The sequence below is a fragment of the Harpia harpyja genome, chromosome 14 (assembly GCF_026419915.1).
Source record: "Harpia harpyja isolate bHarHar1 chromosome 14, bHarHar1 primary haplotype, whole genome shotgun sequence".
Taxonomy (NCBI): Eukaryota; Metazoa; Chordata; class Aves; order Accipitriformes; family Accipitridae; genus Harpia; species Harpia harpyja.
In genome coordinates this window covers 18,364,758-18,392,516 of record NC_068953.1, presented here as the reverse complement: position 1 = coordinate 18,392,516, position 27,759 = coordinate 18,364,758, and the positions used below count along the sequence as shown (strand labels likewise).

Here is a 27,759-nt window from a genome sequence, read left to right as displayed (position 1 = left end):
CTATTTAATCTTCTTAGGGATTGCAGGTATTAAACTGGATTGGCTATTCCGCCAGTAATATGTCCTTCACACCTGACCCTCTCTTGTATTAGAACTCCACCAGCAGAGGCATCGTGAAAATGGGATCATTTTCATCTGCCTCTCTCTGCAACAGCATCTCCCATCTGGCTGTTAAGTATCAAAGAAGCTTCCAGCACTACATTCAACCCTTGGTACTCCTCTTCCTCTCGGATAGCATCTTTGGAAGGTAAGCTGTGGAGGTTTGTTTGATTGCTTCAGGTCTCTCATAACTGAGACAGTCCAACCAGTGAGGAGTTAATCAGGAGTAAGAGAACTGCTAAACTTACAAGACTAGAGCAACTGTTCTTTGCTGAGGCTGATGGTCAGGTATTGTGAAAGCCTGGAGAGCTCTTACAATGGATCCTAGCTTTGGATATGTTTCTGCTTGCAAAAGGTCTTTTAAGCAGCTCATTTTGGAGGGGAGAAGTAAAAACAGCGTTTAAATGGAGTGTGTGCATATATCCTCTGTTGTGTGTCATTCTTTTTACTCTTTTATCTTTGTTAGGAAGGGTTATTTTCTAATAACGTGCAATTTGTTATACATATTACACAGTTCTGCCATATGCATGTGTATGGTTTTTTTACATATGAAAAGCAAAGCTTATATCATCTATTTATCTAGGTACTCCCATGACCCTCTATTACTGTTGCCTTAGTGATCCTCCCAACTATTTAAAAGAAGATAATAATGCCTGTCTTGCAAGAAATTTAGGCTGATTACTTCACTGGGTGTTATGCAAGAGGGTAAGTGTGTGCTAACTTGCATGAAGAGCTTATCTGAGAATGGCTTACAAAACTATGATTCACATCCAGCTCAAGAATAACATAATATTCGCACTTGGGGCGGGGAGGGGGGGGGAATCCATGAGAAGAGATATTCTGAGGTAAAACATTCAAGCAGTGCTGAAGGCTAAATCCTGTCCAGCCCCAAATCACTGTCTCCATACTGTCACAGTTGCAGGCTCTGTCACTCTGGCATTTACAATTTCTCTCCCTTTCTAAATGCTGTTCAAATAATCATGCAAGATATGCTAATTATCCCCTAATAAAAGGTATGATTACAATTCCACTTTGCCAGTTCTGATTTCTGCAGAAAGGCTTGAAAAGATGTAGTCATAGAAACGAATGGATGCTCAGCACCCTCAGTTTTACTAAGACGAAGTCTTCCTCATGCTCTCCTCAAACTGAAAGAGAAAAGCTCACCATTGCTTGGTTTGTATTCTGGGAAAATGCAAGGCTGGAGAGCCACGAAGCAGCATGGCTGGGAACTATCAAGCAGTTTTCATTCTCCTGTTGAGGTTACTTAGGTGAATAACTGGTCTGTTAGGAGGGAGGTTTTAACAGCATGATCATGTCTTCAGGGTGTCATCTTTTCTAGCAATTTAAAGTCGGTTCCTTGACAGAAGCCATATCCTCTCCTCCTGCAGAACATTGACCCAATTGTTAATATTACAGAATAACAACTGGACTCAAGTGAAAACACAAGCCTTAATAGCTCCTGGATGTGGCCATTAGGTGGAATCAGAATTCAGCTCAGATTGGACTATCATGGCCAACTCCTCTCTATTAAGCCAAACCTTTTATTATTAATCAGCATAGCCTACTGTCATAAAAAAAAAGACTGAAACCTGAATCTAGATCTGCCTTTACTCATTTAAATCCATTTCTTTTTATTGAAAAATAGAAAAAGCGGTCAGTGAAGTAATGTTACCCAAATGGTGGAAAGTTGCAGTACTTTATTTTTTACACTAGATTTTCTTTTGCAGGCTTCTACACTTTGTGTCATGCAGTTTCACTCCTGATGCTTAAGATCAGCTAGAAACTCCAATGGTGAACATAAGTGCAAATTGCTGATCAAGAGAAGTCTTCAGTGGCTTCTGGACACGGCTCTGATTTTGGAACCTTTAGGAAATGCATTTACCACGGAGAAGGCGGCTACAACGGAACCGAATCTTTTTCTTGCTTGCCATAGTGTTGGTCCTCTCTCTTTATCAGCTCCAGTTCAGCCCCTCTGCCCTTCCAGCACCACACACAGCACCCCAACTCATGGACCCTATCAAAGTGACCTCCAGGGACCTCTCCAGCAATAAGACTGCCATAACAGGCAATGTCACAGCAGCACCCAAAATAAGGCACTGTGTTTATGTGGATCCTGAGCCAACTGTGCCCATCACTACATCAGTGAATACACCACCACAGCAAGAAAATGTCAGTGAAAGCTACCCAGATGAAAAGCCACCATATGAGTCCAAAGGAGAATATCCCCAGGACCTATTCAGTGTGGAAGAACGCAGGCAAGGGTGGGTTGTACTTCACATCTTTGGCATGGTATATGTATTTGTGGCCTTGGCCATAGTGTGTGATGAGTATTTTGTCCCTGCTTTGGGAGTGATCACAGAGAAGTTGCAGATCTCTGAAGATGTGGCTGGAGCCACCTTCATGGCAGCAGGTGGATCAGCACCAGAACTCTTCACCTCCCTCATAGGTGTCTTCATCTCACACAGCAATGTGGGCATCGGTACCATTGTGGGCTCAGCAGTGTTTAATATCCTCTTTGTCATTGGCACCTGTGCCCTCTTCTCAAGGGAGATACTCCACCTGACATGGTGGCCCTTATTTAGAGACATCTCATTCTACATTGTAGACTTACTGATGCTCATCCTGTTTTTCCTAGACAGTGTCATTGATTGGTGGGAAAGCCTCCTTTTACTGACTGCCTATGCCACATACGTATTCACTATGAAACAGAACGTGTACCTAGAACAATGGGTGAAGCAGGAGCTGAACAAGAAGCTAAATGCTGTGCAGGCAGCATCAGCAGAGCATACACGGAAGGTTGGTGTCCTTATTGTTCAGAGGGCAAGTTGGAAATAATTCATTCTAGTGTAAACCACAGAGAAAAATGGCATCTCCTTCTCAAATTGCATAGTCAAACAAAACCTCAGAATACAGGTTATAAAATATGGGAAATGCAATCTTGATAGTAGAGATTCTAAGAAATTAGAGAACACCACAAAAAGGGAGTTCTACCCTTCCAATTACTAAAGATACCAGCTGCAGTTGTTTACCTACTTTGAAAGACATGCATGGGATTTTGCTTACTTGGTTGTTGTAAAGGAGTTTCAAAAAAGCCACAGGAACACATTCTTAGTCTGCGAATAAGATTGGACAACTTTGTGTTAAACAGGGGAAAAAAAGGCTTCTGTAAGAGGCACTGTCCAAGCCTCTTGCAGATGAGAGGTGTTGGAGGAAATTCTCTTTTCCCTTTCTGAAGCTAGGTGTGTTGCTGAGACACTGGTGGTATCACCTGTTACCTGATATGCAGCACAGAAAGGGATCTGTCAGCCATTGCCACCACTCCCAGTCAGCATGTGGCAACAAGATCGAAATGCCCAAATTCCATTTCCATGCACCGACCACAGCTCTGTGCGCTCAGAGATGATTCTGTATGCTGCTGGTGCTCAGACAGGGAGTTTTGTGGCTGTAACTACACACTCCAGATTTGAGACTAGGACCCTACACTCGTCTTTTGAAGGAGGAGTTGACTGCTTACACAAAGGCAGTATCTGAAGGTGTCCCCAGAGCCAATTACCATTTCAGACTAGCAGATCTGGCCAGGACATGGCCTCCAGAACACTTGCGGCTTTGTCTTCCCAAATGTGCCTGCCCACTTGTTCCTTCTCTGTCCCTCCCCAACTCTCCTACTGCCTCTTTTTCCTCTTGACCTGTGCTACTGCCAACTGTCGAGCAGAAACCACTAGATTTCAAATTGTCCTCTGGCTTTGGCATGCTTTGTTAGTCAGATGTGTGTCACTGGCACTCAAGCATGCTTTGCCCCTTCTGATTTCAGCACTCCACATAATTTAAGGAAAGAAAGGAAGAGGGGTGAGGATAGTTGAGGTGGTGCAGAATCAAGAAAGTGCTTTTCTTTCCTCCTCCCGGTCTGTCTTTCAGCCAGCACTCGTGGCTGGGAGTCCTGAAAGCTCATGTGTTACATGTCAGTGGGATCCATGTGCAAGATACTGCAGCTATACTCATACAACACTGTGGACATCACTAATCATCACAAATTGAATCCAACCCTTCAGACTGAAGGAAAAAAAAAAACAAACACACTTTAATTTTACAGAGAACTCTCACTAGTGTATAGTAGGATGACAGAGAGCTGCTGGACCTAACCGTTAGGAAAAATAAATTACCTATATGGAAAGTAATGCTGATCACTGGAAAAAAACACCCCTTTACACCTTCACTCTGCCTCTGCTGGAAAATAGGTAAGGATACAGATGCTTGGAGATGAAGTCTGGGGCTGTCTATATCTGCAGGAATCAGATGGTAAAGGCCATTTGAGTCCACCTCCAGGAACCTGCATCCTCACTGAGGAGCTGTAGGTAGAATCCTGTTTCTCTTGGAGGCCACACAGTTTTATGGAGAGCACATGGCTTCAGATCTTTCAGTAGCATCCATGCATAGTCATTTGTATTAGCTTTCTCACAGACAGTAGCCTGAAGAGCTATCATCCTGAAAAACCAGGTGAAGTGGTAGTGGTGTTTAATTATTTTTGGTTTTGCTTGCATGCAGAAAAGCAGTGGGGCAGTTGCAGATGATGGAACAAAGAAGCCAACAGATGGGAGAAAGCTGCAGGTAGGTCTAAGCAACTTTACAGGGATCTAAAGTCGTCGTATTTTGAACCCCTCCCCATGTCATGTTGTGAATAAGGTGTCAACTTCTGTGTCAGGAAACCTGGACCAAAACCTACTTTGTGCAAAGAACCAGCCATGCTTGGCACAATATCCACAGCTTACTTAAGAGGACACCTGGCTGAGTTGTGTCCTCAAAGGAATTTTTATAAAAATTAAGAGACAGCTCAGGCTTCCCAAGTGGATTTGACTAGCAGAGTGCTATTCATTCTATGCCTTAAACAGGCATAGAAGAAATTCAGACCATGACTTTTCTTACCTCGTTTCATGGTCAATTTTCCTCCTGGGCTCCTAAAGCAGAGGTTGGTAGGGTCTGTCCTTGCCCATAGCAAACACCGAAGAGCTCATTCCTCTGCTGCTGTTTAAATTGCTGACCCTTTGTCCTCCCCATGCAACCATTACACAGAGAGGCCTAGCTGATGTAGTGGCTGCATACACAGATAACATAACAGGTGTTATCTTCCTCATATGGATGCTGCTTGTTCCTCTGTGCACTTAACCCACCTGTTCTAACCAATGTTCAGTCAAAAGCTCATTAGGACTCAGCTGTTGACTATAAGAACAGAGCACCAGAGCTATCAGGTTTAAGCCAGGACACTTGACATGAGTGTAGCATTACCTTGTAACAGCATATAAATCTACACAGTTATTATCAAGTTTATGACTAAAAGTCCTGCATGCTTTGATTATTATAATTTATAATACCATTGTATTGATGCTGAGTTCATGTGAGCCCATTGCATTTATCTAAGGACAGGTTGCCCTGCTATCTCAAGACCATGTCTCTTGCTGTGAACAGTCAGTACTGACAGCCACCCTGTGACCTTGAATGCAGAGGCTGTTTAAAATCCATACTGAGGCTGCTCCTTGGGTTGGGGAGATCAGTCTCCATATAAATGCATCCCCAGGGCAGAGGCGAACCAATGTTGGAGATGTTTTGAGGAGGAAACTGCTATTGACTGCTGCATTGTACCTTTCCATAGCCTGTATCAGCCTTACAGCGAGGCAGCAGCTCAGCCTCCCTACACAACTCTCAAATGCGCAGCACCATCTTCCAACTCATGATCCACACCCTGGACCCCCTGGCAGAAGGTGAGTGAATGCTCCATGTCTGAGGGACTTGGGTTTGCAGCCCTGAGCGCAGAGCAGTTTAACTGGGAATACAGCCTTTCCATGTCAGGGTGTTGGGGATCAGCAGCTCATCCTTGAAATGCAGCTCTGAGTACCACAGATAATGTTAGATGGGGGGAGCTCTGCAACAGTGGCTTGTACCCCTTCTGATTGCATGGCTAGCAAGGACAAACACCTCACGTTATGGCCTGCCATATCTACTTTGCCTGTGCCAAACTGGTTACTGCTGTGGTGGCAGCTGCTGCTTGAGGGAGGACGAAGGCACATGGAGCAGCTGCTGTTGCAGGGGTCCCTGCAAACGGTGGCGGTCACTGCAGTCCCCTATCTTCTGCTGTCTTTCTGATAGCAGGGGCAGCAAACATGAGTTGCAGGCTTACTCTGTCTCATAGCATGTCACACCTTCCTTCTTCTTAGCTCAGACCTCGCTCCAGCCTTGAAACAGCAGCATTCAATGCTGACTATGTTTTCGAGAAAGAGCTGCTCAATCTATCAATCAGCCTCATTTATAATGGGAAAATGAACACAGGAAGAACTCATTACCTATACACCCCCCCCAGCTGTGCACACAGCCCCTCACAAGGCATAAACCTGAAGAAGAGGAAAAAGAAGTTAAAACCTTGAAGAATTATCATTTTGACAGTGGTTAAAATCCCAGCTGAGGTCTAAAACACACAGCATATTCTAGTTATGATAGTTAAGCCAATCTGCACTTGATTTAGACCAACACTGAACACCTCTAAAAGTCCACCTGCAACACTGTGGTATTACCACTGTCGTGGTAAGCTGTACCCACAGTACTTTGCAGGCAATGGGCCAAATCCCCATGGTCAAGGGCTGATCAGCTCAGGACTAAGAAGAGACACATTCTTTTAAACTGCCCAGAGTGCAGAGACGCCACATCTCCAGACAGACCCAGGGTCTTTGTGCACAAACATTTAATGCGCTGCTTTGTATCAACTTTAATACAATCAGTATGTGGAGGTTCATTTTCCAAGAAATGGTGAAGCATGTTAAAAAAAATACTTTTTTAGATATTCCTTCCTAGCTCAGCACATGCCCTGCCCCTCCACTGCCCTACTTGTTCTAAAGAGATTATCTGTCTTCCATTCAAAGAGAGATTGAAGCTAAGCAGATCAACACCTCTCCTGTCTATCACAGAGGTTACAAAAAGGACTCTCCAGATCAAAATCGCAGCTGCCCAAAGCGATCGAGGGAACAAAGGAGGCTTGATAAAGACAGCAAGACAGAGAAGTGTCCGCTCTGATAGATTTTAGTGAAGGCACCCATCGTGTTACTAACAGTAGCCTAACAAGAGCCAGACGCATCAGGGTTTGCTCTACTCCCCTTGCCTCCCATCCCCTGAAAAGGTGGTATCAGTGGCACCAAAAACTTGCAAGAGGACATGCTATTTCATTTAGCATCAGAAAGTGCCAGACCTGAGGGACTGCTGCCCCTCAGAGACCCTCCAGCGCCATCTCATCCTTCCTGCACCTCTAAACGTCTTTGTGCAGCATCTGCCCACCCCAGGCCAGCACACGCTTGGCTTTCAGGTCCAGGCTGGTGCCCGGGTGAAACCCTGGGACCTCCGCAGTAGTTGTGGGGGCCTGAGGTTGCTGGCTCAGGCTAAGGAGAGTGCTCCAGTGCTGCCCCAGCCAGTTCAGCCCAGAATACACTGCTGGGGGGTTTCAATGCAGTTTTAAGCCACTGGCCTTGCTAAAGAAGCTGTTATTACCACGACTCGTGAATACGGAATAAACGGGACTGGAAGGGCAGTTTGGATCTTCTCTGAAAGACAACTTCCCCTCTGATCTCAGCTATGCAGAGTTTGAGTTACTGTCTCTGTATGCGGCAGCCACTAGATGGGAGTGTGACCATATGTACTTAAGCAAGTCTAATACAACAGGGACGATGTGAAGATGGGCTACAGTCTCTCCAAAAGGTTGTTATTTCTTAGACCCTTTACTATAATAATGCCATTGAGTTAAGGGCAAAACTTCTGCCCCAGGTACATGTCTGTTCCACTCAACACTGCTAGAACAGAGACAGCTCCTTAGAAAAGATAATGATAAAGAAACTACTGATATTATAACGGCACAGCACTCAAAATCAAGCAGCCAGTGTCCCAGGTCCTGTGTATCTTGTAGGAGACACTCCTTACCCTGATAAATTCATACCTAAAGAAAAGGGAGTCTGGAGAAAAGGAGTAATTTATGAATAGAATGAGAAACATAAGTGCCTTGAGGATCTTGGCCGAAAAGATGAAGTGACTTCCCCAGGATGACTCTGAAAAAGGATTTGAACCCACCAAGGCATATCAGGACTGCAAGCTCAGCGTTTGTGTTAATAGTACTGCAGCACTTTAGTACCCTCAGGACAGCTGGGTGCCTAGTTCCCACTGATCACCAACAAAGTCCTTCTCTCTGCAGTGTGTGCAGCACTGTCTGTACCAGACACATTTCTGTAATTAGGTTGTAACACAAAAGATGATCCCAAAGCAATTTATCTTTCCTCAAGGGTCCTTGTTCCTTCTTGCCAATGCCTGTAGCGTCAGCACTTAGAGGCCATGGTAAAGAACACTCTACAAAAGAAAAAGGTTGCCAACTATTGCTCAGCAGTTCCTAACTTAACCTACTGAAATTGGGATCTCTGCAGGGTTTCCTTCTTTCTGCTGCAGTTGCATTTCATTTGGGCAGCACAGAGGCGGTTTCAGGGCAGCAAGGGTGCAAAATGTGGAAAAACTGCCAGCACTGGACCTCCAAAACCAACTTCCAGAGGCAGAGGTCTTAGAAATACAGAAGTCTGAAATACAAACTTTGTTTCACTATTCCTAGTGCAACACCTCTGTGTGAAACAAAATTTCTCATTTGAACAGTGGTTTAAGTTCAGAATGTTTGTGTTTTTTTATTGGGAAGGGATCATTACTTAAGTCTCTTTCTCTGTGTACAGGAGACTAGGTGTTTTACTTTAGAAGTTCTAATATTGACATTGCATCCTGAATTACATTTTTGATAGAAGCTTTTATTTTCAAAGTGCCTTTTCTTTTTTTTTTTTTTATTTAAATGAGGAATTTCTAGCAACTGTGGTCTTTTCCCCACTTTCTCTGAAAGTGTGTAGAAGCAGAGCGTGAGATCTCTTCAACATCTTCCGGTTAGACACAAGAGGGAACTGTCGGGGAATCAAAGGGAGCAAGGATTTTGGAAAGACTGAGGAACCTTCTCATTTCTGAATCTCCAGTCTTACCATCAGATTATTCTTTAAACTCTAGCCATACACGGAAGAAGACAGAAGCCTGCTTTTACATTTGAATGAAGAAAAAGGCTCCAGCAGCAAGGTTGTCAGAGCTGTCTACCTTCAGTATGCCTCAGTTAACAAGCTAATGATTTTGGAAATTAGACCAGAATAGAGCAGCAGGCAGTGTTGCAGGCTAGAGTTGAGCTAGAAGACTGAAGGCAGCTATAGTTTCTCCTTGCTTCATTAGCATTCAATCATTTGTTTTAAGAGAATCATGATACAAAGGGGCAAAAGGAATCATGAAGGTTTTTTTTTACTTCCACTTTTAGACAGCAGAATCTCCAAATTCTCCAGGTTCATGCCAAATTTTAATGAAAAAAAAATCCTTCCTGCTGTTCATGTTCTAAGTTAGTCCTGTTAGATTAAATACTAGAGCCAAAGAATTAATTAAAGATAAGCGCCAAACTCAAGGCAGAAGCTCAGCTGCCACTTTAAAGCCAGCCTGAATGCTGTTAATCCCTAGGACAGGAATCATCCTGAAGAGCATCTCAGGGCCCCTGGACACAGGTAAGTCCTGTGTGACGGGCGCTCAGACTGGGGGCAGAGTTACCAGCAGCGAGTGCCCCAGGGGACTGCAGTCCCGCAGTGAGAGGGCAGCCCGATGCAGCACCGCACACCCCACAGGGCGAGCACGCTGGCCTGCTCAGCTAATCCCCAGCACTAGCACGGACTGAGCTGACAGATATCCTTCCTCCCCATGCTGACCTGCAGATCTGGCCAGCTTACAGCAGCTCTTCGTCCAATCTCGGTTCGTGCTGCATGAAATGTGTGTCAGAGGAATTAACACCTTTTTAAATGAGACTGATCTCATGAGAGCTGGATAGTGGCCTGGACCTAATCTGTTTATCCTGACAGAGAGATGCTCACAGGCTCTGCTCGGGTCAGTGCTCAGAGCTTGCAGCCTAGGTGAGGGCAGGAAGCCAGGAGCTTGAATTTATATAATCTCTTTCAGGCTGAGCCTGACTGCCCTGACCCTGCTGACAGAAGCTTTTGCAACAGCTTCTGGGAAAAGCTGAACAGAAAGATGCATTGCCCAGTGGTTAGAGGAGGCTGGGAGCAAAAGGTCACCTCTTCATTGCCCTGCACTGATGGGTATGCTTGTGCTTAGCATCAGTAGAAGGGGAAAACAAAGTGCTTCGCATCCCCTCTGGTAGGCTTCAATATTGACAAGGAGCATGGAAGACTCAGGTTCTTTAGTGCCAGCCATCTTTTCAAAGGAGAAGAGCTCATCATTTCATCTCTGTCCAGCCATTCCAGTGTTCAGTGGAAATCCCAGTTGGTGAAAAATGTTTCTGTCAGATGGTAACAGGGATCTCACCAGAATAGGACTCGTCCCCAGAGGCCTTAATGTCTGAGCCAGTCCCAGCTGTTGGACATATACCAGAGTCTACTGATTTTCACAAGATTCAGCTCAGAACAGTAGATCTGCCTGCGTGGCTCATGGCCTTGGATCTGCTATTTCTGACTCAGTATCATGGTGATGAATAAAGTGGCAGGGCCCTGCCCTTGAGGCAAATGACAACAGCATGTTCTGGCTGCATAGCCAACAGTACAGTAGATTAAATCAGTGTGATAAAACTTTCAGAGGAAATTAATTTACAGCCCTGTGCACTAGCCAAGCATAGCATGGCCAATTTCTTGTGGCTACTGTCCATGTGCAAACCCTGTGACCCTCGGCTTAGTTGTTGGGTAGGCAGCTCAGCAGAGGATACAGATTAGAGCAAAATGAGGCTTTTATTTGAGCCCATGGGTTGCTCACTTTCAATGAGAGTAGGAGTTAAGATATTTGAGCACAATACCTAACTATGGAGACACACACACATACAGAGTTTTACAGTTCACTGTAAGACAACAATAAAGCAGCTCAGCTGAACAGAGCATGGTTTACAGTGGAAGAAGTCCTCAGCAGTCCCAGAAATACAGTACTGGACACTGCACTGGTGAAGATGATCTCTCGGGTAGCCTGGGCCATGTTGAACCTGGATACCAGGAATTTAGATCAACTGCAGCAGAGGAGACAGTCATGTATACTTAGAGAAATCAATCATTTTCTGGATAACTAGAACATAAAATGTTTTTATTTCTCCATACCATTAGGTCACCAGGCTGCAAGCAGCACAGTAAAGCTTCTTCAACAGCCACATGGCAGAAGGAAGGTGTCATTTTTAGCTTGCGCATAATCTAGCCTGAAAAAAAATCAACAGTCCTTTGGGAACAAAATAATATTGCATTGAAACTCTCCCTCTGTTCTTTCTGCAGTTGCTTCCTATGAAGTACAGATAACCCCTGTGTTACTGGCCTGGAAGGGATTTCTCTTCCCTCTGGATTCTCTTTTAAATATGAAAGTATTGGTTACATGTCAAATTGCTGGCATAATTACCATAGTACTAAGATTTAAATATGAGCTAAGCATTTAAATATAAGAGCTATGATCAGCTAGCAGCAGCCAAAACCTAGGGCCACAGCCAGCAGGACAATTCACAAGTCAGTGTCGACTGCAATACATGCAAGAGGAAGGGGACAAGAGTGTGCATGTGTTGGGGGGAGGCAGGTAAAGGGAGCTTTGCATAGCTGACAGCTGCTGACAAAGGTATCCTTCTAATCCACAGCAAAATTTAAAGACAGGGTTGACATCCTGAGCAACATAGCCAAGGCCAAAGTAGAGACTCTAGCTGGACGAGGATCAAAACCAGAAGGTGAGTGCAAGCAGAGTTTGCCTTGTTTTGCACTGCAATCCCTCACCTTCCCAGCACTCAATACCCAAGGGCTGGCAAAGAAACACTATGGTCTAACACAAATTTTCTGTTATTACTGGTCACAGATGGCTTCTATAATAACGCAGCAGAAATCAATCGATGTATGCTAACAGTGGGCAATAAAAGCCATCCCCACAGGAGTGTAGGAGTGGTTAGTGAGATAGCATCCAAACAGAAAGTGCTACAAGGATGTAGTGTAAATTGCCACCAGAAGGGTAGAAGAGGGGAAATCAGGCTATTACAGACAACAGTTGGGTGCTGCTATGCCTCTGATCTTTGGTAGACCCTGCGAATGAGGTGTTCATTAAAACAAAGTACCTTCATTTTAGCTTGGAAATTTGGCACGCTTGCAGAAGAGCACGAAAGATTCCTCCAGAGAGAAAAGCTGCACTGACTTTGTCTATAACAATTCCAAGGGTCTGTGCATCCTCCTTTTTAACAGGTTTTGGTTTTTCTATATCACTACTGACACACAGGCTTTCTGAGCTGATTCAGAAGCAGCAGCTAGCCTGTGCTACAACATGGGTCTGTGCTGTCAGTGAGGCTGGAGATTCTGGAAAACAAGCAGACTTTTGTATGGGAGGTCCCACCTCCACAAGCACCCTGCTGCAGTACAGCAGTCATCCGAGCACTTCACAACATTGAGCCTCACCTATGTGAATGAGACCAGACTTGAGGAAAATACTGTTTAAGAAACAAGTAAATTCTCAGTGCAAGTTACCAACACCATGTTGACTTCACTGAACTATGAATTTTCACCCCATGACATGTTCCACAAACTTTGTTGGTGCATAGATAGAGCTGTGCGCATTCCAAAAGCATTATCGCTCTGTCTCCCACTTTGGGCTGAAGGTATGCCAGGTGAACTCTCTTACAGCCTGGTTTCAGAAATCCCAAAAGGCACTCACTGAAAACATGCATTTCTGAAAACCTCCCCTCTAGACTCGCTCCCTAGTGCAGCTGTGAGGCGCTGTACTGGATCAGCTTACCCAGTTCAGGATAAGATACCCTGTAATACCCCATCCTGGTACAGTTCATGGGATAACACAGTCCTACTGACTTGACAGGCTTGACTGTGTGGAAGGGATCCCCTAACCTAAATTGCAGCAGTCTGAAAAGGGCCCTTGCTGTGACTAAGCAGAGAATCAGGCACTCCCTCTCACTTCTGCTCTGTTATCTGTATTTCTATGCTATTCTATACAGAGTTTTCTGTGTTCCTCTTGGCTACGCAGGTTAACACAGGAACAGCGCAGAGGACATTGCAGTTATTTCCTTGTATGTGTCAGCACTTTCCTATTTGCATTTGAATACCTACGGAATGATTAGGGATTAAAGTCTGGCAGCACCTAACAGTCATTTCTCAGAAGCCTCAAAGAACATCAGTTCCCTGGAGAATGCCATGCTCTGCTAAGAAAAAAGGGGAAGCAAATCTTTACACCCTTTCTGGCTTTTAAGAATGGCTTTAATAAGATCTTCAGAATCTACACTGAAACCATGAAACACTCAACTGTAGATCAGATAATTAGCATTTCCCTGTTGTTATGCATGTGCCTCTTACTGCAGTTTCAGATAGAAGGTCATAGGAGCAACAAGGTATCATTCTATGCCAGGTGGGCCAGATTCTGCCCAGCTTTTACTAATCATAATCCACAGAAGACAGAGGGGACAAACAGAAAATCTAAACAATCAGACTGCATTTAACATGAAATCCCACACATTTTTGCAGGAAGCTCAAACCTCACTGCTGAGCAAGGGGAAGACTACCTGATGCTAACATGACTGAAACCAGTATTCCTTCTTATCACTTTTAGCAGAAGAGGAAAAGAAGGCAACAAGCACCGTTCAGGTAACTCCTGCCAGCGATTCTGAACCCAGCAAAGACAAACAGAAGGCTGATGTACCACAAGACGGACAGGTATTTAAATAAGCATCATAGGCAATAAGCGCTCAGTCCAGACCAAACTTTGTATGTACTTTCCTTCTTCCCTCTCCAGAGCTTTTGGGATAGGACCCAACCCATTTCCCATAGCTGGCAACTATAGACTCTGTGCATAGTAACGAGATATATTAAGGTGTTAGCTGAAGCCTTTTGGCTTACAAACACAAATCAGGTCCAAAATATGACACCAACTGGTACTGTAATTTGGCTGTTCTGATGAGGAAAGGTTTTCCAAGGACAGACAGTATATGTTTCATTTGTGTCAAAACCCTGTCTAACAGTTGGTTCTAGTTAATGGATACAAATTAGTTAACATAATACACCGGCACTGAGATAGAGCATGCCTGGATTTTGTCCCACAATAGCAAGATGTGGGTTGTGGCTGCCCTCAGCCATGTTACAAATGTGACCTCTGCCAAGGCAAGGCCATGGTGAATAAACACTGTGCAGCTCCTTGTTAGTGTGAAAACATACTGGGTTTTGTTTCTTTTTTCTGCTCTACAGCCCTCTTCAGACAGTGATACGTCAGAAGACAGCAGCTCTGAGAGTGAGGAAGACAGTGATGATAACAGCACAGAAAATGATGAAAACGATGAGCCATTATCTCTTGAATGGCCAGAAACTAGGAAAAAACAAGCAATTTACCTTTTCCTCTTTCCCATTGTCTTTCCTCTCTGGAGCACTATGCCTGATGTTAGAAACCCAGTAAGAATCTGTCTTCCTTCTGCTACTGGATTAACTGAACTATAGATTTCCTCTTGGCAAGAGCCCCCAGTTCTACTTTTCCATGTCTAGAGTCTTTGCATACTTAAGTGCTGTTTAATGCTGCAAGGAGTGGGACAAGTGCCCCACCTGCAGCATAACATAGTTCCAGAGACTTAATTTAATAAACCACAAAAGACTAGCAACTACTGGTCATCTAATCAAGCTGACAAAAAATACATAGAATTAGAGAGACCAGGGTCCATGTTAAAGCAATTGATTGCAGTGAAGTGTTTCAGGTGAATAATTTTCACTGGGGATTGTTAACTTTCCTGAAACTTCTGCTTGTTTTTCTTTTCAAACTTGATTTTAACAGGACTCCAAAAAATTCTTTGTCTTCACATTTTTTGGATCCATCATGTGGATTGCTGTATTCTCTTACCTCATGGTGTGGTGGGCTCACCAGGTGAGGGGTTTATTTTCTCTCTGCAAACAAGACCATTTCAGAACAAGTAGATGGAGAGAGAGGGAATAGTGTCACTGTGGCATTTTATCTGATGAATTACAGCTGCAGTCATCCATCAAAACAGTAGAAATTTTGTTTTGTTAGAACCCAAAAGGGAATTTCAATTTCATTCTTTTCGATTTGACAAAGAGTCATTCTTTTTTGAGAGCTTCCAAGGCAACTTGCACATCAGCGAAAGGAAAAGTGCCGTCAAGATTTATCTTAATGCTGCCTTTTCGTTGATGAATGCTTCTGTGCAGACCATAATTATCCCTTACCTAATTAAAATTCTAGGAAAATACAGGTTCTGATTCTGGAAGCTGCTAAATGATCGCAACTCCCATTGCCTTAATGTTCACCTGGTATTCTGGGAAATAATACTTGCATCTTGTAGAATCAGAATTTGTATTTAGTGATATATTGCACATTCACAGTATAGTTGATCATGCTGTAAATCCAAAGACTGTCATTTCCCAAAGCTCTCAGATCATACATAGCCGATGTTAAATTTGGAGAGGGAAAGGTAGAAAACATCCAGAAGACATGAACTTAGGACAGAAGAGTTGCACGGTAACTGCCTTGACCTTGCTTAGTCTGGGCAACACTATGATCAGATGCCCTACAGCATAGAACAAATCCGAGATCAACATACGCTATGAAATTTAGCTTTTTATCCTATAAAGCAGAAAAATACTACCATGTTTAAGAGCATTCAGAATATTTAACTCAAATATGGCACAAAGCCTAGAAGACTGCACAGAGTAATTAAATTCCATGTTCCAAAACTAACAGCCCTACCCAACTTTCTTTATGTATAATTAGGTTGGTGAAACAATTGGGATATCAGAGGAAATTATGGGGTTAACCATACTGGCAGCAGGAACATCAATCCCTGACCTTATCACCAGTGTCATCGTTGCACGGAAGGGCTTAGGTGACATGGCCGTCTCCAGTTCCGTAGGCAGCAATATCTTCGATATCACTGTTGGGTGAGTATTAGTTCAATGCCAAAAGATGCATTTCTTCTGAAATACAAAGCTAGCTGTTTTATTCCAAACATGGTCTTAATTAATTTCATTTTAGCCGTAATTAAATGAAGGGCAGCTGGGCAACCAGTTATCCAGCCGGAAAAGACAGACTTTTATAACTTAGTCCACCATCTTCACCTGATTTTGAAACAACAGAAAACTACTGATTTTTCAAGACAAAAATGCAACAAATCTTTGGCTAACATCAAAGATTTACAGACAGGATACTTATCTAGTCACTCAGAGACATTCAGGTCCTACGCAATCAAGGCTCAGTATCTGTGCCTGTATCTTTCATCAATAAAGCATCAGGACTTACTTCTTTATTATAGCATGCTGAAACACTTAATTCATAGGTATTACTTTAGAAACCCTTTTAGATTCTTGGATTGCATTATGATAATGCAAGTATTATCCAAATGCAGTTTTTGACACGAACATAATCAATTTTAGATTTATGCTGAGTTATACTAAATGCAATCATGCATCTTTTTTCTGTAGCAGCTTGGAAAAATTGCGTAGTTATGATGCAGAAAATGAACTGCCTTAAAACATTAATTTCAGTTACTTTTCTTTCACTTGCAGTTTGCCAGTTCCTTGGTTCCTTTATTCTGTCTTCAATGGACTCAGTCCAGTTGCAGTCAGTAGCAATGGTTTGTTTTGTGCAATTGTTCTTCTTTTTCTCATGCTTCTATTTGTGATTATCTCAATTGCTGTATGTAAATGGAAAATGAACAAACTACTGGGGTTCACTATGTTTGCTCTTTACTTTGTGTTTTTGATCATCAGTGTCATGTTAGAAGACAAGATAATATCCTGCCCAGTATCTGTATGACATTTGGACACTTCCAAGATGTATGTATGCATACATAAAAATCAAAAGGGGTTTAAGGTAGCAACTGTTCTACTGAAAAAAGCAACAGAATTATAACGTACTTACTGAAAATAAAATACCTTTACCATACTACAAAAAAAAAAAAGAAATTCTAAAGTGGTATGTCAGCCTCTACTATTTTTGTTTAGGATCAGAAAAGATCAAATAATGAAGTGACCAACATCAAATAACATACATGTAGTTTTCAGTATGGCTGATCCCCTCAAGTTAATGGAGCTGATTTTCAGCACAGAATATTTTCAGAAACACACTCTGACTTAGTAATCTGGTCAAACTCACTGAAATCAATGAGCTGTACTTCAGCAGAATCAGAATTCAACAGAATCAGAATTCAACAGAATCAGAATTCAACAGAATCAGAATTCAACAGAATCAGAATTCAACAGAATCAGACCTCTATGGCTTGCCTTTACAGAACTACTCTGCTTAAAATCATTGTGTGGACACACATTCTGCATCTCAGAAGCAAACTCCCTCAAATTGCATATAAGCAATGAGCACAGCGGTTCCTGAGGTTTGTGCTGCAGCTAGTTTGCCGTGACTTCCCTATGCAGAGGTAGTTTTCATCCTTTCAGTGAATGCCACTATAAAACATCCACAACCGGTCCTCTACACATACTTCTAAGAAAATGTGATGCACTTCAGAAAAAATGCTTTTTGCTGGCCCTCTTAAGACTGTGGGAAATGTAATACTAAGGTTTTCAAGGAAAAAGCAAAGTAGTAAGAGTTATTTCTGCATGCAGAACACAGGATTTGAGAGTTGCAAAGCAATCCTGAAAGCTATCCATATGGCTCCTTTTAAATCTGTATCTGATCTTGCAATACAATCCCTGAAACTTACGGTAAGTGCCAGCATGCAAGTGTGATTTCATATGGATTTACATCTTACTGTAAGAAGAACTGGGGTTAGAATACCACATTACCACTAATAAAAACTAAAACCAGGAATAAGAAATACTACAAGAAGTTGAACTGCTTGAGTTTTGTTTTCAGCCCGACACTAATCTCTGAAATTCTCAGAGTATTGTATCCAGCACCAATTCTTGTCTTTTACTTAACCACTATGAAATAATGCCACTGACATCAACTATCAACAAACCTGAAAGGTTTAATGTTAACAATGCCTCATGTGAGCAAACAATGTAGTTGAGTTGCAGACATTTCTGTCATTCTAATCCATCTAATAAAATGTTAATGAAAATAACCAGAAAGATTTTAAGCTTTTTATTGACTCACTGTAAAACTTCTTTTTTGGATGGGATGGAAAAAAACCCCCAACTTAACATTGTGAACACTGACTTGCATATTTTAAAGGAACTACAAACCAAAGCAAACTTCCAACATACTGGTTTTTGGTAAATAAAATTTAAACATTACATATTTACAAATCTACAACCATTCATTTAAAAAGTGCTGCTTGCAGACTAACAAAGTACCATTTTTAAATCCCAGTGAGATAATATCCAGACATACCCCTCTCTATTATTACTATTTGCATCTCCCATTTGTTATACAAAGATTTTTACATGCGGGAATTTTCTCTTTCTTGGGGTACAAATCATTTAACTTGCCAGTGGAAGTCTAATTCATCAGGCTGTAACTGTACCAACAGCAAACCTTCTCAAAAAGGGAAACAGTTAGCAGTGTCAGAGAGACAGCACAATTTCCATTCACATTTCAGTATTTCATCTCCAATAATTATTCCAGTGGAACCATAAGTAAAGCAAAATATATATTGCACTGCAAATGTAAAACCTTCATTTAAGGTTTTTGACATAAGCATTATTTAGTACACAAAAGGAGAAGATTCAGTTCATACAAAATTTTAAATTGAAAATATGTCTCATTTTTATTTATCCATCTTTGCAGTATTGGAAAATATACTCAAATTGCTTTTGTAAATAAAGGACAGTGAGATTTGAAAACTGTTTCAACACTGAATTGTATGATGCTTAAGAATTATCCACCTCAGGACCTACGTTTTGATCGTGACTTGAATGAGGAAAATTTCCCACTTAAAGCATATCACTATTCCACCTATATTTTATTATAGTATTTTTACAGTGGACTGACTTGCAACAGACTTTATAAAAATTCATTAAGTATAATGATTTCACTTGATGAACTACTACATGATATAGTAATTTAAAAGCACACCCAGTTGAACATCAGCAATGCTTCAGGAGTGCCACTCTGAGGATGCAAGAACACAGTAAGATTGTTTGTCTGAAGGATGCATATACAATCCTTTTCATGGTACAGTATATACTCTTCTGATAATACTGGCAGGACTGTTGATATTTGAATGAAGTGGCAAACTTGGCTTTACAAGTCTGAAGACAGTTGAAGTACTTACAACTAAGCTGGGACTGGAATGGAGAAAGTGGGCCACGTATTGCAAGTGTTGCATCTATTCCTGTGCCAGCACACACAGTTGCAGTGCTACATGTAAGTGAGAAGTGGTTAGGGACCAGGCTCAGTCGCTTCTGCCAGACTCAAATAGGAAGCGTGAAGCTTACTTCATAGCTCCGTACCTCTAACACACCATGGCAGCTCTGGAAAAAGCACTTGCCCTCCTTCATGGCTTGAAGGCCCTATAGAACAGTGGCTGCCCCAAGTGGTAAATGACATGGGAAACAGAACTGCAAAGAGCTAGGAACACTACCTTATACACAGCACAAAGATGTAGGAGTTTATATACACAGCAACTACTGTATGTGACTTTTACTTGGTAAATACAGTGTACCTACTGTACAGAGCAAAGCATACATGCACACTAATAGGTACTTACAATGAACATGTTAAAAATAACCTGGTGTTTTTCACAATAGTTCAGAAGAATGAAGGGGGTATGTATCTACCCTACAGTGATATACTGTTTGCCATATACCTTGGGTGAGAAAAGTAGTAGCTATATTTCATGCATGAGGAATACTTTACAAGCTTGGTGGTACAAAAGAGAGCATCACAAATTGTTAAAATAAATTAAATGTGAAAAATGTTGGTAAGTGTAGCATGGCTAGCTCTACCTCAGGGTGGGGGGTTACTTTCAAAAAGGTCAGCTACATAATTAGCAGCAAATTAGAGAAGAGGTATTACCCAATGAAAGCTGTATCCAACAAGACTGCATCTTGTAACTATCATCAGCATACACCTGCAGGTCTTCAAATTTTAAATCCTTTCTCCTTAGGGCAGCATCTTCTTACTACTTTACAGAGGTCTGGGAGGAGGTTACATAGAGCTTCATAGCAGCATTACTTCTCATTTAAGCCTCTAAGAGGCTCACTCTGTTTCATTTAATGAAGTAAATGTGAGCTTTAAAGTTTATCTCCTTTTTGCCTAACTAAGTATTGCTGTGTTATCACACTTGCAAACTAAAGAGATTTTAAAAAATACCTGCTGGTAGGCAGACCGAAATATAAAATCTAATGTAACAGCTAAATATTTAGAAGTATTACAACAGCAACAACTAAAAGAAATTAGAACTGAGAACCATTAAGATTACTTAAAACAAGGCTATTTGTTAAAGCATGGTTTAATTTGTTTAGGGTGCTTTATAAAATTCAATGTCTGTTTTCCCACCTCCATACAAGACTTCTGATGTTTTCTCTGTAGCCTACCTTCTGGTGAGGAGTTGCTATGTGACTGAGAGCACAGAACATTTTTTTAAATCTCTAAAACAAGAAAACATGAGTCAAAAGCCATGACTGCACCACAAAGACTGACATAAAGTTTTTTCTTCACAGGAAAAAAAAAAGTTGCTTTGCCTGTGAAACAGAGACCAAACATTCCAACTACATTTAACTATGCACAATATGCCCCAATAAGTTACATTCCCTATATATTCCCTGTAGCAAGTTTGCTGTATGTACTTCAGTTAAAGGCTTTGGATTAGCATTATGTACATGTCATATTTAGTGTGTTTCAAACACATCCACCAAGACTCTGAACACTGCATGTTTATGAAGAAGTTCTTGCCAGCTGTCATTTGCTTTGTATTACATCTGTAACGAGGTCACATTAACAAATGCCAACAGCTGAGATGGACTGATTCCATAACATAATCTGTAGGACTCTTCGATATGCTTTCTCTTTACTAGGGAGTGAGGAGTGAAGGGAACAGGAAAGGAAGAGAAGGAGGTTTCTACAGAAGTGTTTTACAGAGACATCAGTGTGTTCATAGTAGAGTTTTACAGAAGCTTACCATACCTTCCTTCTGATTGCTGTGGTATGTGTGCACGAGAGAAATCCTCTATCTAGAGTACTGTCTAGGTGAAGGTTAACATTTTCTGTTCTGCTTTAAAAACAAATCACTCTTCAAAAAGTAACTGGACAAGTTACTATAAATAGCAGTGTACTGCAAAAAAAATAAGCACTGTATTGCTTATGCAGCAAGTCCATTTAAAATTCACTCCAGTAATTTAAAAAAATTAAAAAAATATCAACTTACTATAAACAATTTAAAATATGTATAATACAACTTTGTATGCTCTTCATAACATCATGAACATTCTATGTAAACAATAGATTTTGAAGAATTTACTTCGCTCACATTAGTTTCAGTGCATTGTTTCTGTCCACCTGTTACTTAATTTTCTTTAAGAAGGGAACTGTAACATGTTGTCTCAAGTTAAAGACCTGATTTTGTTCAGAATCTTCCTTTCTACACACTGATTTGCAGAAAGGACAAGGGACAGGGAAATAATATTTGGCCCATTATTCACTCTGTCCATTCCACAACTGTAGATAGGCCTAATTTTTCCAAGGCCTTCTGCCACAGTACATTTGTACATATGTTCTTGAACACTGAAGACTGAGATGTTCCTTGTGACTGAAGTGGTTACTTTACACAGGTATACATCATAGATATCACCTCTTTATCTAGGTATATTTAAAGATATGGTTCTCCAAAAATCTTTCGGCATTCCATCACTCCAGTACTTGGTGGTCTATCACAGTTATGAGTATTCTTCACTTGATTAGCTGTAAGACGATCGTAGGCCATTTTGTACTCTCTGTCAAAAGCATCTGCAGAAATAGAAAAACAGCTTCTATATACTGTGCTCAAAACCCCAACCCAAATACAATGACAGGTAGTACACTTATCAGCAGAAAACAGCTGTAAAGTCCTTTTTATTCAGCACTTACCATAGAACGGCACACATCTAATCTACAGATTTTTTTTTTCTTTTTTGGGAAGCTGAAAACCTAGTTTGCATACATTCGTCACCTATGCTTATTTGAATAATTTATAAAACTTACCTATATCAATGTTATCTCTTCCTAGGGCAACAAGTGAAAGAAATAGTATTTCTCTGTAAAGGCTCCTTAAATGATAAAAAGAAATGTCAATTTATATACTACAATAATATATCACAAAACAATCTATATTAAAAATAGACTGAAGCATTTAAAGATAACTTATTTTTAAAAAGTGGCATTTTGAACATAATTCCCGACTGCCACCTCCAAAATGTTGTCATTTGACCTCTGGAGAATGCCCTGGACTCCCCACGTATGGACATCACTTGTGGTAGGTCCTTAAGACATCCACTGATGTGCTGGAAGTTGCACCAAGTGCATGCAGAGTGAAGCATGCACTTAAGGCACTCAACCAAATTCCAACAAATTTGACAAACAAGTAAGGAGCTTGCTTTTCTGCATTTCTACATTATCTTGAAAAAGCAGGCAGACAAGCAAATAAACACCTTGTCAATGCTCCAGCTGTTGAAAAGACTGCTATATATCCTATTGTAAATAAGAATCAGTAAATCCAGGCAAGAAATAGAAATTTATAGGAAATAATTTTCACTAATTCCACTGCTAATGGAAAAAAACTTCCTAAATGAGACTTAACCTCTCTTCTTAGCTCCTCTTCTGCTCTCTACTGGAAACTTAAAAAAAAAAACAAACCAAAAAAATCCACCCATGCACCCTACGAACAAGTGTAGGGGTTTTTATTTTTAAAAAAGCCACTAACATATAAATAACATTTAATAACAAAATATACACACATATACACACCCCCTACTTGATTTCCCATCATTCAGAGGTAAGAAGAAAGAGGTGTCTGTAAAGGGGAGAGGGAGAATGTCCTGGTTTCAGCTGGGAGAGAATTGTGTTCCTAGTAGCTGGTATAGTGCTATGTTTTGGGTTCAGTATGAGAAGAATGTTGATAACACACTGATGTTTTCAGTTGTTGCCAAGTAATCAAATGTTTAGACTAAGTCAAGGATTTTTCAGCTTCTCATGCCCAGTCAGCAAGAAGGCTGGAAGGGCACAAGAAGTTGAGAGCAGACACAGCCAGGACACCTGACTCAACTGGCTAGAGGGGTATTCCATTCCATGTGACATCATGCCCAGTATATAAACTGGGGGAGTTGGCTGGGGGGGCAGGGGGGAGCTCGGGAACTAACTGGGCACTGGTCAGCAGGTGGTAAGCAATTGCATTGTGCATCACTTGTTTTGTATATTCCAATCCTTTTATTCTTATTGTCATTTTATTATTGTTGTTATTATCATTATTAGTTTCTTCCTTTCTGTTCTACCAAACTGTTCTTACCTCAACCCATGAGTTTTATCTTCCCCCCCCGATCCTCTCCCCCATCCCACTAGGTGGGGGGGAGTGAGTGAGCAGCTGCGTGATGCTTAGTTACCAGCTGGGGTTAAACCATGACAGAGAGGAAAAAGTGAAAAACATTTTAGAAAAAAAAAAAAAAAATGGAGAAACTAAGTTTGTGAAAGTTATCACAAAACCAAGAATATTTACCAGACTGATAAATTTGAGAACACTGCTGAAAACCAGTGGTTTTTTTCTTTAAAAAACACACTATGAAAATGTAATTCATATTACAATAGCCTTATTGTTGTCCAACTTTGCTCCAGTTAGGCATGTTCATATTCTTACCGTTGTCTTTTAATATGTGGCCATTTGTTCAATCTCTCCAATATTTGACTCATTGGTCCATAGACATCATTCATCTTAATGCTTTTCACCATACTTCTCAAGAGCTCCTGATTAAAAGAGTCATCATCTTTTTGCAATAAATGGACCATTGGGTACTTCTGGGCTGGAAAACATTAGAAATGCTGTAAGAATAAATATATTCTTTGTGCAGCAAGTAGAAAGTTGTTAAAAAAAGGTGGGGAGCTATACAAACTGTGAAAACATTGACAAATATGTAGTGAACAAAGAACAATAAACATCAAGTCAAAATAATATCAACGTAAGAAACACAAAAAACACATAGGAGAAAACAGCTGTAATGGGTCATGAGCTATATTCAGGCATATGATCCAACACTGGCAACAAAATTCTTAGTAAGCACATTCTAAAAATAAGAAAACAAGCTAAGTGGATGAACTGTCAATACAAGTTCAGCGTATCACTGAAACATATTCCCTCTTATTCCTCCCTTCCCAATTAAGAAAAAGCCACTGGAGATACTGGTCAATGATTTGAAACAGATATGCTGGAATACTAAACTTGTTCAAGCAGTTTACCACTAAACATACAACCACCCTCCCTCCCAAAACAAGTCACACAAACTTAGAATAGCAACACCAAACTGAACACTCACTCTCAAACAAAAGAGTGCGATTTTGACCTGCAAGACAAAAAGTAGTATGATCAAAAATCAGTTATGTATCTTGTGTGAAATATCCACAAAGCCATCTTTTTTCAAAACACATTCTTCAGTTGCTCAAAATGAAAACTGTTCTTTAAAAGAAAAACACCACCAAAACCCCACAAGAAACAAAGCTTACTCTGAGCATTCCACAAAATATACAGAGGCTGCCTTGGATCCTGATGCAATTTCATATTGTCCCATAGCATCTGAATAAGAACATATTTACTGTCCTCTGACATACAGTTTCGTGGAATCTGAACAGGAGAATGCATACATAAAGATATTTTATTACAAAGTCATGACAGAGGACTTCTGTATTTAAAACATATCTTCACATCTATAGGCCTCATGGTAAAAAGCTTTAATCTTAGAACTGCTGCAAAACCAGAGAAAGCTAAATCTGAACAGGATGTCGGTGACGTAGCAAATGAGTATTTTACATATCTTCCTACAGGCCTAAAATCAGAACTTCCTCTTCCTTCTACTGCTTAACTAGTCATCAAACTGCAATAAAACCAACTAGAAACTTATCTTCTTTATAACTGAGGATCATAAATTACAGTGTGACTAGTACAAGCTAAACACTTACCCCACACAAGTACTGCTGAGCCCAAGTACTGGAGTTACGCATACTTTCCTTCAGTTGACACATTCTTTACCAATTCAGGACTGAGCCCAGAATATTGTAAGACACATTTCTAAGAGTTACTGAATTATCTAATGATTTCCTATATGGGAAAACAAGCACTTCTCATATGTCAATATTTCCTAACTGATTCCATACCTTGGAGTTTTTATTACAGTGCTCAGAAGAAAGTATTAATCCTGGTAAGTTGCTGGGCAAGTCCAAGCGTCTGAAATACCACACCAAATTCCAGAACACAATAGGATGATGATCTACAAAGTCTGCCACTGTTATTGCATGATCCCCTTCATTTTCAAGTAAGCTTTCAAGCTCTTTCCATACCACTAGAGGACTGAGATAAGGAACCGTTATAGGATCAGGACTAGGTAAGCGCCATTCTAGGCCCAAGGAATCCTATGGTAAAAAAGAAAAAATGCCATTAGTCGGAATGTAACTACCTTTACAAAGTCTTATGAATGCTTTTGTTCCGTATGAGACACACCAACATCTAAAAGCTACAAACTAATATTAGTTTAAATAATAAAACCTAGTATTTCTCATAATTCAGTATGATTAATTCTATGCTCCTAATTAACGCTGTTTCACACTTCTCTAATCTATTGCACACTTAAAAAGAATGACATTTAAGGTAGAAAAACTACACACTGTTGGTCCTTGCAAAGTAGCAGGCAGGCTACCAGTAGGAATGATATGGCTGATCTTCTGGTTTTCCTTCTCATCTTCTTCCAATGGACCAAAAGTACTGATACTCCTTGCTACAGGGTGACTTGTACATTCTGACCCAGAGGTATTTTGTCGTCTTCCTGAGGGGATCTGGATACTTCTGGCACAAATATTGTCATGCTGCTTTAATTTGCTGGAGGGGGGGGGTGGGGGGGAGGGGGAAAAAAAAAAAAAAAAAAGGTTAAGAATCTCAGCTTTTTGTTTTACTCCGAGTGCTCAAACATGTTCACAAACAGAGAGAAATAAACTGGAAATAATCGACCTGACACCTCAAATTCTACCTTGTCAGTCACCACACTCGTTCATGTTACACTGCAAGTTTTATTCCCCCTTGCACTGATAATGAACACAAACATCCTAGAAAGAGTTCATAAAATTTGCAGAATTACAGATGCCTACTTGAATTTTTATATTAGGGATGAAATGGTAAACACCATGCTGAAAAAGCATGATGTGGCCAACTTGGAGATATAGGAGAAGCACCAAGGAGATCCTCTCTCAAATTGATTTCTCCTCTTCAGAGAGTATCTTATTAAATTTATTTCTGTTGGTAAGGAATACATGCATATCCACAGAGAACCTGAGTAATTTCCATGCAGAGAATGCAGGTTTACCTGTTTGAATTTATATCTTCTTGAACAGATAGTAGAGATGTAGCAAGGCCAACAGTAGCTGCAGTGTTACAGGACTTCCCACTCTGATTTGAAAAAAGTGATGGGAACTGCATGTTTTCTGTAGAAGGGCTGGACTTCAGAAAATAACTGCAGGGAAAGCAAAAGCTTAGTATTATCTAAAAAAAAAAAAACAAACCAAACAAAAACCACTTCACAATTATGAGAATTCAAAATTGAGGAAAATTCAAATAATGTTATTACCGTCCAGGTCGCCGAAGATCTCTGATTTCTATGCTTAAAAAAGGCAGAAATAAATTGCCACAAAATGGACACGTGGTGTTGAGATTTGAATCATCTGCTGTCCACCCTGCCATGATTTCTTCATCATGAACCAAACAGTCACAAGTTCGACATCGTGAGCAGCTTGAGATGAGGACCTGCATACAGCAGATAACAGAACTCCACTATAACACATTCTCAAAACTACTACTCTTTTAGAAAGCAGTTAAAACTATAGCCAAAATCTTTGCCCTTAGAAGAATACTACTCACCACTTGCACACAAGTTCAGTCACGTATCTGCTCCCAGGCTTTAGGTTGGAACATTTGGGTATAAACTTACATATTTCAGAACAACTATTAAATCTTAAATCCAAACTGCATTAACAGACAGCTGATATGATAAATGACTGGAATGAGCACTGTCTGAAAAATTCATTAAATGCAGGCCTTTGTTCTATTGTAGCAAGTAGACTGGGATCTGGAACTATGCTCGTGAAATAAATATACTTTAGCTAAGTGGGTTACATGATCCTTTTATGGCTTCCCACAGTGAAACCAGCCAGTTATTCAATAATATTTTTATTGACAATAACATGTCATTTGTAAGCTGTTTGCAAACATAACCGTACAGGAATATTTATGCAGCTATATAAATTATTCTTAGAATTTAAACATTCTTCTGTAGTAACTGCCAGTATAATAGAAATGAGGGGAAAAAAAGATGAAAATGACCAGTCACTAATCCAAATCCTCTGAAACAACAAAAAAAGAGAGGGGAGAAAAGAGGGGCGAAAAGAGGGGAGAAGGAAGAAGAAAGAAAAAAAAAGAAAAAAAAGAGCCACCCAAATGCAGTGTAA

At 40.8% G+C, this 27,759-nt stretch overlaps 2 protein-coding genes across 11 annotated transcripts in view; one reads left to right on the top strand and one right to left on the bottom strand.

The window, feature by feature from the left end:
• The first annotated feature begins 71 nt into the window (after positions 1–71).
• SLC24A1 (solute carrier family 24 member 1) lies at positions 72–17,180 on the top strand. Of its 6 annotated transcripts, none has more exons than XM_052808598.1 (11): positions 74–247; positions 683–804; positions 1,827–2,895; positions 4,642–4,704; positions 5,744–5,852; positions 11,792–11,878; positions 13,750–13,853; positions 14,382–14,582; positions 14,956–15,045; positions 15,907–16,073; positions 16,698–17,180. In XM_052808598.1, exons 3-11 carry the CDS (start codon positions 1,972–1,974, stop codon positions 16,945–16,947), a joined length of 1,995 nt encoding a protein of 664 aa, XP_052664558.1. In that variant the 5' UTR covers positions 74–247; positions 683–804; positions 1,827–1,971; the 3' UTR covers positions 16,948–17,180. The 6 variants fall into 6 exon arrangements, with proteins under 6 accessions (XP_052664560.1, XP_052664561.1, XP_052664558.1 ...); XM_052808602.1 differs by lacking the exon at positions 683–804 and having other exon boundaries at positions 75–247; positions 1,827–2,360; positions 2,739–2,895; XM_052808597.1 differs by lacking the exon at positions 683–804.
• A 915-nt stretch (positions 17,181–18,095) lies between these two features.
• DENND4A (DENN domain containing 4A) overlaps positions 18,096–27,759 on the bottom strand; it is a 64,057-nt gene continuing 54,393 nt past the window's right edge. For 3 of the 5 annotated variants that reach the window (XM_052809100.1, XM_052809101.1, XM_052809102.1), the window contains 9 exons: positions 26,883–27,058; positions 26,622–26,768; positions 25,930–26,140; positions 25,423–25,677; positions 24,775–24,892; positions 24,588–24,614; positions 23,915–24,077; positions 22,270–22,334; positions 18,096–22,035 (listed from right to left, as the gene is read on the bottom strand). In XM_052809100.1, coding sequence (XP_052665060.1) covers positions 21,899–22,035; positions 22,270–22,334; positions 23,915–24,077; positions 24,588–24,614; positions 24,775–24,892; positions 25,423–25,677; positions 25,930–26,140; positions 26,622–26,768; positions 26,883–27,058 — 1,299 coding nt within the window. In that variant the 3' untranslated portion in view covers positions 18,096–21,898. The remainder of the gene's footprint in view (positions 22,036–22,269; positions 22,335–23,914; positions 24,078–24,587; positions 24,615–24,774; positions 24,893–25,422; positions 25,678–25,929; positions 26,141–26,621; positions 26,769–26,882; positions 27,059–27,759) is intronic. The other 2 variants (XM_052809103.1, XR_008238407.1) reach the window with 2 other exon arrangements.

Bases quoted from the DNA above. Each gene is read 5' to 3' on its own strand.
- SLC24A1 (XM_052808597.1), top strand. From the start codon at position 1,972: ATGCATTTACCACGGAGAAGGCGGCTACAACGGAACCGAATCTTTTTC. The intron at 4,705-5,743 runs GTAGGTCTAAGC...ACCTTTCCATAG, and splicing joins CAGATGGGAGAAAGCTGCAG to CCTGTATCAGCCTTACAGCG. The intron at 16,074-16,697 runs GTGAGTATTAGT...TTTCACTTGCAG, and splicing joins ATCTTCGATATCACTGTTGG to TTTGCCAGTTCCTTGGTTCC.